The 17,317-nt window shown below is 34.1% G+C and overlaps 1 protein-coding gene across 6 annotated transcripts in view; it reads left to right on the top strand.

Annotated features, from left to right (window-relative positions):
- Positions 1-17,317, top strand: part of PHKB (phosphorylase kinase regulatory subunit beta) — a 219,041-nt gene that overhangs the window by 23,220 nt on the left and 178,504 nt on the right. For all 6 annotated transcript variants that reach the window (XR_003903728.1, XM_029925046.1, XM_029925043.1 and 3 more), the window contains 2 exons: positions 10,329-10,418; positions 12,407-12,545. Coding sequence is in view for 5 of the 6 variants with exons in the window: in XM_029925046.1 (XP_029780906.1) it covers positions 10,329-10,418; positions 12,407-12,545 (229 nt within the window). In the remaining variant the exon portion in view is untranslated. The remainder of the gene's footprint in view (positions 1-10,328; positions 10,419-12,406; positions 12,546-17,317) is intronic.

Raw genomic sequence — 17,317 nt, 5'->3', positions numbered from 1 at the left:
TTTGACAGTTGGCCCTGATTAGACTTGGAGGTTGGTAGTGACTTATTATTGAAATTAAGATTAGCTCTGAATAGTCATGCTTCAGAAATAATTATTCATTTGGTTATAAAATTTTATTGAATACCTGTTAGCATCACTCCTATGTAGCAGAGGGTTATGTTTCAGTGGGGCATTTCTTCCTCTTCTACTCTAAGTAATCCTTTTTCCTCTGGTTTAGTGAAAGTGATATCTTGGTTTCCAACAATTCCTGCATAAATACATAGACACTAAACTACATATAGCAACCCAAGGGTACTTTAATATCACATTTACAGTTCAAATTCTACTCAGTTATCTTTTTGCTATTTCTTAAAGGTTATTTATTATGTAAATTACTGATTTAGAATCACTACATGGAGCATTCATCCTTGCATCAATTAAGATGCAATCAAGAGAGACCTCTCTTTTATTTGACTGAACTTTGGCATTTAACTTTATTCTCTAAAGAGTGAAAGTTGATGGACCTCGAGGGTGTCATGCTAAGCGAAATAAGTCAGGCAGAGAAGGACAGATACCACATGTTTGCACTCATAGGTCTCGCAGGAGAGGCCTGGCAGGGGACCATGGGGAGAGGAAGGGAGAAAGAGAGCGGGGAGAGTGAGGGACACAGATCAAGGGAGACTACTGAATACTGAAAACGAACCTTGGGCTGAAGGGGGAGGGGGAAGGAGGGAGGGAATGATGGTCATGGTGGGGTGCACTTGTGGGGTAAAGCACTGGGTGTTATATGGAAACCAATTTGATGATAAACTATTAAAAAATAAATACTTAAATGAAAAAAAAACAAAATAAAGAGTGAAAGTTGGCATGTGAACTATATGGCTTGGATCCCGTACAAGAATGTGTAGTCAGTTAATGATTTTATTGCAGGTGGGTCTTAAGAGAAGCCAGTTCAGTGACACAGACTCTGGACAGCAAATTACCAAAGACTGAGGATATGCTATGGGAAGTAACAGTGCTATCTCTGCACTACTTCACTCAGCCAGTTTTCTAAACTTCAAATTCGCTACCTTTCATTATCTACAACTCTATACTGTCTCTTAGTAGTACTTCTACTTTTATCCTGGTTGTGAATGTTTTGTTACTATGGTAAGCTTATTTGGCTAATTTATAGTTTATAAGGATTTTTTTTTAAATTAACATTCAAGACTTCCTCTATTCATGCCTGTTGTACAGAGTGTTCAATCAGGGCAGTTTTTAATTAGTGGTAATAACATTCATATCAAGTGCTGTTCTGAACTTTGCCAAGGCTAGAAATACAGACTAGTCTTCATCAAAATGTAAATGATAAAGGGAAATGGTTCAGTTCCACTTTTCTAAGTACTGAATGGCTTGAAAGTATAATGTCTTTCAGACTTATGTATAATAACTTATGACATAGCCTCATGTCTAGTATCATGCTTTTATCACTATACTAACAGGAGACATAATAAAGTTAAATATTTCTTGTAAAGATTGGGAATGGTATATAGTGAAGTTCTTTTTCCCTCTCTGTGTAATTCAATTAATGTTGAACTAAAGCTTTATCATTTAAGTCTTAGAAGTTTGGAATTTAAAATTTTTACTTGTAGTATAAGTATGAAATAATGCTTCTGGGTTTCTCTTGAGAAATCTTACATATCCAGATTGGCATTATCTTTCATAAAGTGACCCACTTGTAAGGCTATATACATTTATTCTAATGATCAAACCATTTTTTAGTTATATCCTTTTATGATTTCATTCAGATTCTTCTTTATGAGCAATAGAAGAACAGAATAAAAGAGTAGAACAAGTTGAATTACTTTATGGTCACAGCTTAGGGTATTGATAAGTGAGTCTTAACTTCATCTACCCTGACATATCATCTTATTCATTACAGTTGATTATGAGTAAAATTTGGCAAGTTTTACATATCAGAAGATATTTATTTCATTGTTCATTAAATATTTATTGAGTGCTTACTCTGTGCCAAGCACTGTTGGCACTGGGGTTATAACAGTGAAAGAAACAACCACTGTTGAGAAATTGAACAACTTGTGCCCTTCTGAATGTATGGTTTTCCATAGAGAGGAGTTCTAAAAACTTCTTAAAAAATTAGAATTGTTGGAATATAGCTCTAACCTCAGAAATCATACAAGTTCATGGTACATTGTGGCAAGGTATTCTACTAGACTATAAATAAGAAAGGAAAATGAAATAGCTAATTGAGTGATTGGTATTCATAAGGTCAACACATGAAACATCAGCTGGATTTAATATCCTTAAATAGATTTTATAGGCTGTGCTCCTTTTACAAAGGTCACTGGAAGAACTTAATACCTTTTTATTAAAAATAAAATGGGAATAGTGGAATGGCCTTTTCGCATCTTATTTGGATAAGTTGAACAGGCAAATTTTACTTCATTTTTGTAAAGTTGTGTTATTTCGTATTTGCCATTTCATATTTTACATTTAAAATGTTTCTTACCAAAGTCACCGTGAGGAACATACAGGCATAAAATGTTGAGGGTTCAGATGAACTGTGATGGTAAATTGGGGTTAAGTAAAAATATATGTGTATGTGTATAATTATTATCTTGAAGCAACCTCATAATTTTGAGGTTTCACTGTATAGGGAAAAGAGCCCCCGTAGAGTTTGTCTTCAAAGAGCCCTGGTTCAAATTCAGACTGCCAATTAATGATTTCTTTGTGTCTCAATTTTATGCCAACCTCGGAGCTTTGTCAGATGATGAAATATGGGACAGTGTATATAAAATATCTTGTATAATGGAGAGTAGTAGGCATTCAAAATTTCCATTTCTCATTTAAAAAATTATGTAGGTAGTAAATGAATACCATCTTATATAATATTTAAACAACCAGAAATATATAGAGTAAAAATAATTCTCCCCTACTGAGTAGTAATATTTTGAACAGTTTGGTGTGTGTCTTGTTTAGGCATTTTGAAGTTCCTAGTTATCTATATATGTATATACATTTGTAAACATCACATATATATAGTTATTTTTGCTTCGTTTTGCAACATGTAGTATCATACTGTAAATCTTATTCTATAATGTTATTTCTTCCCACTATTTGTTTGGTTTTTTGATGATATGACAAGAGATCTATCTTATTCCTTTAACTGTTTCAAGGTACGTCATTGAGTGGAGGTGTCATAATTTATTTATTCCCCCACTAGGGATACATTTATTCCTTAATATTTTAAGTTTCTGCACATGATGGAACTTAACAGTAAAGAAAATCATGGTTTAAGTTTTGTTTCTTTGTTTTGCAAGGGGATATTGGTAATCTTGAAGGTGCTCTAAAGTGTGTAACCATGTATATTATATTTAAATCTTTTAGCTCTAAAAGTTAACAGGTATACATTCTAAAGTTAGTAAGACAAGTTTTTCAATTTGTCTAATTATGGAAGTCTGAAGAGGTAGGACTTAATCATTAACTCAGATGATGTGGATGGGGCAGTAACAGGAGATATGGTAGCTTTGTGAAAATAAAGTTGTAAAAGTGGTCATCAAAAATTTCCCAAAATATATTTTTGCCAGCTTCTCTCCTTTTCCTTCCTTCATACCAAACATTACTGCCATCTACTACTCACTAGGTTTGATCCCTGTCATCGATCTGCTTACAACATAGTATATCACATTAATCAAATAGTGTAAGTAAAATGTGTTCTGATAAGGAAGAGCTATGATTAAAGTATTTTCAATGTATTATAAGAATGTCGAAGATGGAGTAGTTAACTCTGTGGGAATTCAGGAAGGCCTCTTTCTGATCATGTGATTCACCTAGTTTAATTCACTAAATATTTATTGAGTACCTCTTAGTTCTACCATTTGGAATATAGAGTTGAGAATGTATTGGAATAACTTGTCCCTTCTGTAGTAATATGTAGTATACTTCTAGTTTCTATCATTAGAGGAGTAAAAGAGAATTTACAGATGAAGAAATTATCATCTGAAGTGAATGATATAACTTAAATTTCAAAGTTTCTTGAAAATATATTGTATCTCATATAGATTTATATAGGATAAACGTAGATTATTGTACTCTGAGAACTCTTGGTATCTTAGTTAAAAAATTAATGTTTTAGTAACTTATTGATAAACCGCAATTTTTATCAATCATTCACTGATAAAACACAATGGTTTGCATATATTTTTATGTTCATATACAAGGCTGTCTCTTTGCTCTCCGGTATCTACCTGCTCTAATCCTTCCTGCCCTCCTCACCTTCTGTACATGCGTATCTGAGTACAAAGGATGTACAAATTTCATGGAAACTATGGGACTATTTGACCCTCTGTAATACAGGGTCTTCATATTCTGCTTAGTTCTTAATTATCTTGTGTAACATGTTAACTCAGGGATTTTGGTTATTTACTGCTTCTTTGTACGTACTTTCTTATTAGTTTATTTGTCTCTACTTCATAGTCTTCAAAAATGACTCCTTAGGCTTTCAGAGACTTGTTACTGAAAAATCACCATCTCCTATAATCTATAAAATTAGCTGCTTACAGGAAATTAGCTAAGGCAGGAGCAGATTCTAAAGTTTCAGTCATTAGAACAGGTACATTTCAACTTGCAATATTTCCAAAGTAGGACAATCATTAATAAAACACAGAAAGAAGATACTGATGGATTCTTTCCTTGGGCTAAGATTCAACTCACAAATTTTGCATATTTTTCTGCTGGAACCCAAGATACATAGAAAATTGAAAGTATGCTATTTATGTTTTAATTTTGTGTCAATATTCAGTATTGAATGCTACATAAAATACTTCAAAAACTCAATATATGTTGCCTGAAGCAGTGATATTTTTAGAGACATTAATGCAGTTATGCAAAAAGCTGACTGTTGTTTAAGCTATTTGCAAATATTTTATGTACATGTTAGGTTTGAAATCTTGTATAAAATTGTTATAGCTGTGAGAAAATCTAAGAAGGCCAAATGCTACATTGTTAGACACTGGAGTTTTTAGATCGCTTTTGAAAATCAAGTTATATTATTTCAAGAGTAAATGGCCTATTTGAATCTCATAACTTGAGATGGTCTCTGCTTATAATTTGGGATGAATGGACCTTCCTATTCAGTATTCTGTAACCTAAAAAAAAAATATTGGACCAATTGGATCTTTTTAAAAGTCTGGACCTCAGTATTTACTTTAAAAGCATTTTAGAAAACCAATTCCCAATGGATCAAACATCTAAATGGGAAAATTTATTTTTTTACATAATAAAAAGCTTAACAGAAAGTTGAGGCTACTGTGTAACCTGGGGATTGTCAAAAACATTTTTAACATTCCTTCTGGTTACCACCAGTTCATTCTTCATAATTAAGAGTTTGTTTCTTGGTATGATTGTCTCTCGCTCTTTTTTTTCCTCCTTTGCTCATTTTGTCAAAAACCTTTCTAAACAGAAAGGAAAACTAGAACCAAGTGAAGAAAAATAGATACATTCAACTATTGAAAATTTTTGCATTGTAGTGTTGGTATACTAATGAAAACTCAGGGGAAAACATTTGAAATCAAATATTAAATAGCAAAATATTAAATAGCTTTTAGAAATTGATGATTAAAAAACTAACAAAGCAATAGCAAATGGCAATAGGATGTAGGCAGTTCCTAGAAGAGCAAATCCAAATGGCCAGTCTGCAGAGATTTTTTTCAGACTCACTAATTGTATGAGAAATGAAAAACAAAAGTGAGATAATACTTTGTCTCTATCAGATTGGAAAAACTTTTAAAAGAACGGAGCACTTATATCTAGTAGGCATGTGAATTGTTTTAGCCTTTTAAAAAATGCAATTTGCCATTTTTTGTGTAAAAATAACATTTATTACTTAATTTAGTACTACTGGGAATTTAGACTAGAGCTCAGTAAACTTGATAGTAAAGATTTTAGGCCTTTGTGGACCATTTGTTTTTCGTCACAGCTACTCAAATCTACATGGCATCACTGAATGCAGAGTTGGAAAGAGACGTGTTGCAACTTTATATGGTATTTTCAAAGTACAGATCAATAGGTATAAATCACTTCAAGAACATATATAATAGTAAAATGTAAAACTAGGAAGTGATGAATTTGACTTACTTTAATAATTATTCAACTATAAGTTTTTATAATTTCATTTTCATTTATGTGTTTCATAACCAGCTCCCAAAATTCCTGAAAACTTAACAGTTAACTCTTTTCATCCAGTATTAGTTGGTTCTAGGATACTACTGTCTATATGTACACATAGGATGTTTTGCAGGATTGTTTATGATGGCAAAACTAGAAAATTATATACTCATTCGTAGGGGAATAATTGAATAAATTTTACTGTGTCAAAACCCTGGAAATACATAGCAGTCAAAGAATCATTGCCTTTTTTGATTTCCATGTGTGTTGTCAAATGGGAAGAGCAGAAAGCAAGGAAGGGTCTATTTCATGATCCCATTTTTATAAAACAAACAATGAAAGACTCTTCCCTCATTTATGCATATACATATATGGTTATATAAATATGGAAAAAGTATGTTTCCCTGGGAATGAGGACAGAAGAGGGCAAGAGGTGAGATAAGGGAAGAAAGGACTAGTGTCCATGATAAAAAAAGAGCATGTATGTTATGAGTCCACATGTGGTAAATTTTGTGTATATTTATATACATTATTTAAAGAAATGTCTGAAAGGAATGTGCCAAAATGTTAATGGTGCCTGTTGTAGGGTAATGGTATGTTAGATGTTTTTTTTAATCTGAAAAGAAATTATTTTAATGGAGGAAGAAAATCAGAATTCGGTAGCCTTTCTAAGGATTTAGGTTTATAATAAAATTCTCTCTCTCATGAAAGAGCTTACTTGAATCAGTGTTCAATAAAATTTACCCTGTTAGCTATATATTTTTTCATGTGTATCATTAAAAAAAAAACCTCAATATGTAGTATTTTGTTTCATAAGACTTGTATAAGCTTTAGCGCTGTGATAGTATGTCTGCAAGTATATGTGTTTAGACTTCATGTTATAGATTTCAGTTATTTTCTTCATTTTCGGATGGTAATGCATTATTTGAAATGACTTTTATTTTTAGAGATTGCAATGTAGGGGTTTCCTGTTCTCTCAGCCCCACAGGGGCCCTGAAGTTTCCTATTCTTTGTCATTAAAGAACTCACCACTCTAATTTGTATTTCTCTTCTTCAAAACGTTGTCTTACCTTTTCTACCAATCTGTGGGTCCTGGTAGCCTATTGGATATATGGTCCAGTGTTTTATGTATACAATGCATATTTTTATTGAAAATAAATAATGGTATTTATCTTAATCTATCACCATACATGGCAAAAGGACTATAGTCTTGATTAATAACACTTTTTGTATGTACAGTATTCAAGGGCTTTCAATCATATAATAAAGTATTGTATGTTCAAGTAATTGAGTAGTGAAAATATTTTGGTTTGCTGATCAATTTTTCACCTTTACTTCCCTTTTGAGTCCTAATTTCTATTCTTTTAACGTTTGCTACTTGAATTACCAGTTCTATTTTGTGATTGCTCAAGAGCCTCCCCACATACCACTCAGAAACCTCGGTGTTTTGTAGTGCCCAATTCAGAAAGATTGTTCCTTCGTTAAGGTTATGCTCATTCTTGCTATTGTTTTTGTCTCATGGAAATTTCTTATTTAATCTTTTAAATAACCCTTTCCTCTTACATGATAAAGCTGGAATATTACTCAACAAATAACTTCTGTCTCTTGTCTTATTCTTTGTCTGTAAATGTCTTTGGCAATAATGTGTTCTGAAATGAAGGGTAGATTGATTGTATTTTTCTAATGCCAAGTTAGTTGACTGGTAAAAAATCAGATTGACATGTATAAACTCATTTTTTAATTAGAAAGTCAATAATTTTTATTTTACTTTGTGATGTTTAAATACAGCATAATTCAAAAAGGAAAAACATGAAAAGGAAAAATTTACATTTAAAGGTTTCATTTCATTTTGAACTCTAAACATTTATTAGTGTTTTCTGTTATTTTGCATCCTTCTCATTGTCTTTGGGAATTCATGCTCTATTGATTGTTTTCTCCTCGACATTTTTATGTACACTGAAGCTTCTCAGGTGTCTAATTCTTGTTTACAATATTACCATTGATTACTTTTCCTTTGACTTGAGATTTGTGGTACTGTTTGCCATAAATTCTGTGGAATATCCTTGTTTAATTTTATGCAGTTCCTTCAGAAGCAATACAGTGGTGATCACTAAAATGTTAACATTTATTTAGGTAAGCTGTTCTTAATTCACCTTGGGCTTTCTTGAAGATATAAGAAAGTATATAAGATTCTTAGTGATTTTACTTTTATATTTTTCTGCTATGCTTTAAACAGCTTTTTTAGCCCTTACTGCTTTGGTATTCATTTTCCTGAAAAGTCTGGTTTTCCTTTTGTTTATTTTTTGGTGTTTTTAAGAAGCTCCTATCAGTGATTTTATTGAGAAACCCTAGATGACAGAATCATGTTAGTCTTTTTTTGGGAGTTGAGGGGCACCTTAAATGTAATGGCACTTTTAAAAATAAATATTTTTTACCCTAAAAACCAAGATACAATGTCATTTAAATACTTCTTACAAAATAAACTCACAATTATTATGGTAGATATAAAGGTGGACTTCAATTTTATATATTCTATTTCAAGTTTTATCCATATATACATGTATTATTTACCTATATGTAATGAAAGTATAAGTAACTTCTGGATGTTATTTTTCTTATATAAGGTAAAGTATTAGTTCTAATAATAGACCTCTAAATAAAGATGGAAATATCATTCATCCACAGTCCTTCTACCCCGGCAAAGTGTCTCCTTCTTTAATCTTTGTATATATGTATTGCAATTTCAAACTTGTGTTGCTTTGTACCTGATTTTATTAATTGTATGAGCGTCACTGAAAGTGTGTAGAATCCTGGAGCTTAGCACCTAATGTGTAAGCAGTAGCCATCTTATTTTTTTCCCAGCTGCCAGGCTGCCCCGTATGCTTATGTCTACCCAGAGCTGCTGAATGCAGGGGGACAGAGGGCATGGCTGGGCGCTGGCCTCTTGTGCTGGTGTCCCGATGCTTTCCTGTCTGTGTTGATTGGTCTTCCCATTCCTCCCTGTTGGGCAGTTCTGGTTGGTGTCATTGTGAAGACTCTTTTTTAGGAAATCTCTTCACCTAGAGGAAATCTTTCATATTCCTGATTTTATGCACAAATCATCTCTCTTTCCAACAAAATTTAATGAGATTATTGCCTTAATATATAGATCCTTTTCTTCCTTGTTTATTATCTCCCTAAACATAAAGAATTCCAAATACCTTGGCTTTGTACTAGCATACTGGACATAGCAATTTTTACTTTCTTTAAAAACAGATACTTAAAGCATGCCAACACGTCCCCCAACCCCACCTCCAGGTAAATTTTAGGGCCAGTCTTGTGCTCTGTGGTTAGATTATATGATGTACAATACCGAATCTAGTTGTGGATTAGTTGAGACCTTGAGATGTTTATAATTTCTGAGTACTTTTAACAAGAATGAGAGATAGTACTTAGTCTGATGGCTGAAGGTTCAGATGTCTTCCTTTCAGTCGGCAGTTGAGAATGTACACCAGTCAAGTGAACAATTTTCTGTATCTATTTTGTGGTAAATTATCATAATTATATACTGCAGCTTTTGAGCAGTATGCTCTGTTAATACCTTGGAGTAGTTTTCACGGGTGAGAGTAGAAACGGTCTCTAATTTAACAGATACTAAGGCAGGAGTTCTGTCTACCTAGGAGAGAACGGAGGCTTCAGATCTTAGTGTGAAAACTATCTGAATATTCATGGAGTGGATGACTTTGCAACATGTCAATATTGTCTTTTCTCCTGAGGTTTTTAGGGTATGATCATTTGGCAGAAAATTGCTTGATCATGAGCATAAAGAATATGGTTTGGATTTTAGGGCATTTAAGTAGATACTTCTCAAAGGGAACTGGAATTATTGAACTAGGGACTATCATATAAGTATTAGTGGTATTTGGGTGGTTGGGATCAGTATAAATATGAGTTGGCCAGAGTTACTGCCCGGTGTTAGTGGGCGGGGGCATTCCCGTAACATTTAGAACCCTTCTATATTTGTTACAAGGGCCATTTCTTCTCTCTCCTTTCCCCACCAAACATTTGACCAATAATATAATGTGTTTTAGTTCACACATAAAAATGAAAATTAGATTGCTAAGTAGTGCTTTTTTATTTCTTTCAGAGTTTTGTTTATCTTGGTGGAAATGACTTAATTTGATGGGTTTTCATTTTTCTTTTAGGCTCAGTTTATGAACCTCTGAAAAGCATTCATCTTCCGAGACCTGATAATGAAACTCTGTGGGATAAATTGGATCATTATTATAGAATTGGTAAGGAAAACTTGGGGAAAACATGTCCTTAGGTAGTTATGATTAGTATTTACTCTGCCTTACTTTGCATACGTTATATGCATGATGATGATCTGTCACTTGGATGTGGGGATAGTTTCATTGCTTAGGCAGTTATATATTATAATTGGATATTGATACTGGGACTATAAAAGAGTTTCAGCAGGTCATATCTTCCCTTGAATAATTTTAAAAGTGTCACCAATGTCCTCTGTGTCTTTTTAGTCCTCTTATACGTTACTAGATTTGAGAACTGGACGCGGTTTTCTTGATTACTACTTACATAAAGATTTTGTAGAACTATTACTTACTTACTCATATATCCATATGTGGTTTTCAAGTAGTCCTAAACCTTTTATAATGTATTACTAATTTTTTGGGACACAAAAGATAATCTCAGGTTACTATTACTAATATTAGGTCCCTGTTTTGTTGTTGTTTTGTTTTGCCAAGCATAGTCTGGCAAGTTTTGCTTTTTAATGGGAGTAAGCACCTTTGAGATATGTATGCATGGGACACCTCTTGGGTAATCAGACTGTAAGTTAAAAAAGCCTATTAATTTTTGCCAGTTTGCTGCTTGTGCCATTTATGTGGCCTTCTAAGGCAAATAATGTAAAATTCAATTAATTTACTTCCCTAAGATAAGGAATTTTTCTTGTTGTTTGTGTTAACCTCATGTGAATCCTTAATTCATCTTATTTTAGTCAAAATTCTAGAATATATTCTTATGTGGCCCTTTATTGTCATTGTAGCCATAACTAGATAAAGAAATTTAAATATCTTCTTAAAGAATTGTCAGTTGTTTACTTTACACTTTAAGGACCAATTCTTTACTCTGGGATAAATGATAAATACCCTGACACTCTAAAAAAAAATGGTAATGATAATGTCAGGTTTGTCTGAGAAAAAGAAGAAAGTTAATTTTTTTTAAATGTTTTTTATTTATTTTTGAGAGACAAAGAGAGACAGTGTGAGCAGGGGAGTGTCAGAGAGAGAGGGAGGTGCAGAATCAGAAGCAGGCTCCAGGCTCTGAGCTAGCTGTCAGCACAGAGCCCAACGCGGGGCTCGAACCCATGAACCATGAGATCATGACCTGAGCCGAAGTTGGACGCTCAACCGACTGAGCCACCCAGGTGCCCTGAAAGTTAATTCTTTAATCTCTATAAAAGAACAGCATGCTTTAGACCTTTGAAAAACTGTCCTAAAAGTAATTGACATATGTCAATCTAGATTAATTTAATGCATTTTGGTGAAAGACATTTATATTTAGGAATAAAATAGCTTTTAGAAAATGTAGTTTTAGTGTGTGTATTTTCATATTTTAGAACTCTTATAAAAGGTAATAAAACCTTAATTTCACACTTTATTTAAGTAAAATGTTCTCAAAATAATTATTTACTTGTTTTCATGTCATATGAGGATGGGATTTGCTTTTGAAATGATCAGCATATCCATAGCTTGTATAGTATGATATGTAAAATGAATACATTCCTCTGAAGACCAGGCACAAATTAGTTATGAGCAGAAAACAAGATTATGGTTTATTTAGCAGTGGAGTTGACTTTGAATTTAGCAATTAAGGCCATTCTATGTTGTACATTTGTTTTGTTTCCCTATTGAACTTATTGTTGAAAACAATAGTCAGAAGATACTGATCTTTTTTTTCTTCTGTACCTGATATTGCCTTTCAACACTTACTGACATTAAATAGGTTATGCTAAAAGCTTTTTAATTGCTAATTAGCTGAGTCCTGTCTTCAAAAGTAGAAATACCCTTCCTGCAGAGTGGATTTCTACTTGTGCTGGAGTGACTTACATGAAGTAATTTCTGTATCCTAAAAAGTTGTATACTATTGGTAAGTTTAGGAACAACAGAACTGTCAGAAGTAGGATGGGAAACGAAAGAATATTAAGATCTTCAGCCCAAGGAAAATGGATGGCTGTACAATTCATTCTTGTCTTCCATTCCAGTCAAGTCAACGTTGCTCCTGTATCAAAGTCCAACCACAGGTCTCTTTCCAACTAAAACATGCGGTGATGATCAGAAGGCAAAAATCCATGACAGTCTATACTGTGCTGCTGGGGCCTGGGCTTTGGCTCTTGCATACAGGTAAGCTGGTGTGTGCTCTTCTAAGAACTACGTCTGCGTAATAGGATTTTGTTGGCCCACAATGAATTGAGCAGCTCTCTTTTGGGCTCTGCTGCTGACTCACTGTGTGTGATCCGTGACTACTCAAAGCATCTAAACAAATTTTAAGTTTTCCTAAGGATTTATACTAGACTGGTACTAATAGTTTAATGACCTTGTGACCAAAATTTTTTTCATCTGTAGGTTTTTAAATCATCATTAGTTTTTGGCAGAATTATCTGCACATTCTCATTGAGTTGTTTGCTTTCAATCAGAAGGATTAGCGGTTGATTCAGTTTTGCAGATGATAAAACTGGGGTCCAGGTGGTTAACAGATTTACCCAAAAATACACAACTAGTTAATGATAGAGCCAGGGCCAGGACACCCCCTTCTGCACCCCACTAGTTTAGTATTTTTCCCACTGCAATTCATTGAGGTGTCTTGTTAAATCTGATTGTAAGTCTGATAATTATTTTATGAAGTTAAAAATCCTGTTACAATACAAAATAGCTTCTTATTTTGTTATATATGGAAAACATTCAATGTATATGTCCTGACTCACAGAGGTAATACATTTTAACCTTTGTTAAGATTAGGTTTCTGAATATTAATTTTCTGAAGGTGAGACATATGCATGTACTTCTGATTTAAAAATTGGCATCTTTCACGTGAACATGAGTCCTCTGTTTAAAATTACTGATGTGTTACATTTGGAAAAGAAAATACTAAGATAATGTGAAGTAATGGCCTTTAGCACACTTGTTACACTACAAGCATTTCTTAACATATTCTGTGTGAGCACAGTACCGCTTCCTTGAGTGTCAAGCTACTACGGATCCTATGAGTATAGAGAGTGCCAGCAATACCTCAGCCAAGTGGTCAGGATAGTAATGGGGCAGGAGGTGCTTCACTGTAACACAGTGCTAAGTGCACATCACCCATGTTGACTTCTTACCAAAATGATTAAATAGATCTACCTGTGAATAACCAATCCGACAAAGTCAAATTGTGGTTACTTATAAGTCAACTTACCAGGACTCTTAAAAAATGTAGCTAACAGAGAATATTAGAAAAGTTATGAATATAACTAGAGTAAGAAAGACTAAAGAAATGTGATCCAGGAAGGTGGCAGAATAGAAGGATCCTGAGGTCACTTTTTCCCACAGACACTCCAAGACAACAGTCACATCAGCGCAACTGACTCTGAAAATGACCCAAAGACTGACAGAACAGACTTTACACAGTTAGCTGTAAAAAGGTGGCCACATCGAAAAGAGTAGGAAGGGCAGAGACATGGTTGGGAGCCAGACTCCCTGTGAGACTAACCCAAGGGGAGGCATGTCACCAGCACAGAGAAGTGACAGGATCAGACTCCACACAGGCACCCAGGCATAGGGGACCCCCACTGGGAAATGGCTCCCTATAAGATTTAAGTTTTGAAAACTAGTGGGGCTTGACTTTGGGAGTTTTTACAATCAGCAAGGCTTAATTCTTCCTTTGAAAATTAGCTCTGGGAGGGCTGGAGAGTAATAGGAAACGGAGCACCTGGGTTTAAAGAGCCAACATAGGAAGTAATGTGGTTGAACAGTTTGAAAAGCACGTGGGTGTTCATAATGGAGATTTATTTACTAATGTAAGAACAAGTGCTGGAGGGGCAGGTATGTTTAGGATCTTTAGGAGACTTCTCCCAAGAACAAAAGAGGTGTCAAGTGCCATTTCTTTCCCCCTGGGTAGCCTAGGAAACAGGACACTTTCTACTTACCCTGCTAGCACGAAGCACCCTGCCCTTGAGTTCTCCTGGGGATCAGCCCCATTCAACCAGCCCCATTTGGTAGGCATGTCTCCAAAGCACCTCCTGCCCCAACACACCCTGCAAGCAACCCTGGCGGGGACTGGCCCCTTTTTATAGTGACTCTCGCCCTGAGGAGTGGGGAAGATAACCATACACAATAGCAAGTCCACAGCACCACTTTTCCAACACATGGAAACCAACAGATTGTTAGACAAAATGAGACAGAGAGATATATCCCAAATGAAAGAACAGGACAAAACCACAACAAAAGATCTAAATGAAATGGAGATAAGCAATATGTCTGAAAAAGAATTCAAAGTAATGGTCATAAAGATACTCACTGGACTTGAGAAGAGAGTGGAGGATTTCAGTGAGACCTTCAACAAAATGAAAATATGCAAAAGAACCAGTCAGAGATAAAGAAGTCAATAACTGAAATTAAAAAAAAAATCAAACTAGAGGGAATCAATAGAAAATCAGAGGAGGCAAAAGAATGGATCGGCAGCCTAGAAGATAGGGTAAAGGAAAGCAACTGGGCTGAATAGTAAAAAGAAATAACCTATAATAAAAAATGAGCGTAGGTTAAGGGGATGCAGCAACACCATCACATGTAATAATGTTAACATTATAGGGATCCTAGGAGGAGAAGAGAGAGGGAAAGGCACAGAAAATGTATTTGAAGAAATAAAACCAAAATCTTTCCAAATCTGGGGAAGCAAACACATATAGATTCAGGAATCACCAAGAGTCCCCAGTGAAATTACCTAAGGAGGTCCACACCAAGACACGGAGTATTTTAATGGCAAAAAGTAGTGACAAACCATCTCAAAGGCAGCAAGAGAAAAAACAGTTCCAAATAAGAGAAACCTCATAAGGCTATCTGTTGATTTTTCAGTGGAAACTTGCAGGTCAGACGGGAGTGAAATGATATATTCAAAGTACTAAAAGGAAAAACCTGCAATCAAGAATACTGTATCTAACAAGGTTATAATTCAGAATAGAAGGAGACAGAGTTTCCCAGAAAAAAGTTAAAGGAGTTCATCATCACTAAACTAGCCTTCTAAGAATCATTAAAGGAAATTCTTTGAGTGGAAAGAAAAAGCCATAATCAAAAATGAAAAAATTGTGAAAGGAAAAAAAATTCACAGGAAAATGCAAACATAATAAAAGCAGTAGATTGATAACTTATTAAATGAGTACCAAGGTTAAAGAAAAAAAGCAGTAAAATCAGCTACACCTATAAAAATTAGTCAAGGGATTCACAAAATAGAAGGTTGTAACATACGACATCATATACATAAAACATGGAGGGGAGAGTAAAAATGTAGTGCTTCTTGAATGGGTTCAAACATAAGTGACCATCAACGTAATATAGACTGTTGTATGCATAAAATGTTACATATTAACCTAATGGTAACTACAAATAAAAAGCTTATAATAAATACACAAAAAATAAGGAGGTTGGAACCCAAGTATAACAGGAAAGAAGATTATCACACTACAAGGGAAGAGAGCCAGAGAAGAAGAACAGAACAGAGAATAACTGCAAAAACAAGCATAAAACAAGTAAAAAAGTGGCAATAAGTACCTACCTATCAATAAATTACATTAATTGTAAATGGACTAAATGCTCCAATCAAAAGACTGAGTGGAAAAAGAGCAAGATCATCATTTATATGCTGCCTGTAGGAGTCTCGCTTCGGACCTAAAGACACAATATAAATTGAAAGTGTAGGGATGGACAAACATTTATAGTACAAATGGAAGCAAAAAGAAAAATGGGGTAGCAATACTTGTATCAGACAAGATAGACTTTAAAACAATTAGCAAGAGACAAAGAACACTACATAATGATAAAAGGAACAATCCAGCAGGAAGGTATAACAATTGTAACTATGCACCCAACATGGTACCACCTAAATACATAAAGCAACTATTATCAGACATAAATGAAGAAACTGCCAGGAATACAATAATGGTGATGTTAACACTCTGCTTATATCAATGGATCGATCATTGGGCCAGAAAATCAACAAGGAAACAGTGACCTTGAATGACACATTGGATCAATTGAGCCTAACAGATACATGCAGAACATTCCATCCAAAAGCAGTGGAATATACATTCTTTTCCAGTGCACATAGAATATATCCAAAAGAGATCATATGTTATGTCACCAAAGAAGTCTCAATAAATTCAAAAAGACTGAAATAATATGCATCTTTATTGACCAAAACAATATGAAAATAGTAATCACAAAAAATATGGAAAGGACATAAATACATGGAAACTAAATAACGTGCTACTAAACAAGAAATGAGTTAACTGACAAAATTAAAAAACACATGCAGACAAATGAACATGAAAAGACAATGGTCCAAAATTTGGGGCATGCAGCAAAACCTGTTATAAGGGAAATGATTATAGCAATGCCGGTCTACCTTAAGGAAAATTTCAAGTAAACAATCTAATATTACAAGTAATGGAGCTAGAAAAAAAAGAGCAAACAAAGCCAATAAGGAAATAATAAAGATTAGAGTAGAAGAAATAAATGAAACACAGACTAAACACAGAGTACAAAGATTAGTGAAATCAGGAAGTGGCTCTTTGAAAAGATGAACAACATAGGTAGATCTTTTGCCAGACTCAAAAAAAAAAAAAAGAGGGTCTCAAATCAGAAATGAAAAAGTAAGAACTAATACCACAAAAATACAAAGGATTGTAAGAGAATATTTTGCAAAACTATCTGCCAACAAATTGGACAAACTAGGAGAAATGTACAAATTTCTAAGGTGCTTATAACCTAACAAAACTGAAGCAGGAAGAAGCAGAAGATTTGAACAGACCAATTTGTAGCAATGAAATTGACTCAGTAATCAAAAAACTCGCAACAAACAAAAGTTCAGGGCTTTTGTAGTGATTTCTACTAGACATTTAAGGAAAAGTTAATATATATTTTTC

This window comes from Suricata suricatta, chromosome 16, assembly GCF_006229205.1.
Source record: "Suricata suricatta isolate VVHF042 chromosome 16, meerkat_22Aug2017_6uvM2_HiC, whole genome shotgun sequence".
NCBI classification, from domain to species: domain Eukaryota; kingdom Metazoa; phylum Chordata; class Mammalia; order Carnivora; family Herpestidae; genus Suricata; species Suricata suricatta.
The sequence above is the reverse complement of the archived record's forward strand: the minus strand, read 5'-3'. Positions and strand labels throughout refer to the sequence as shown.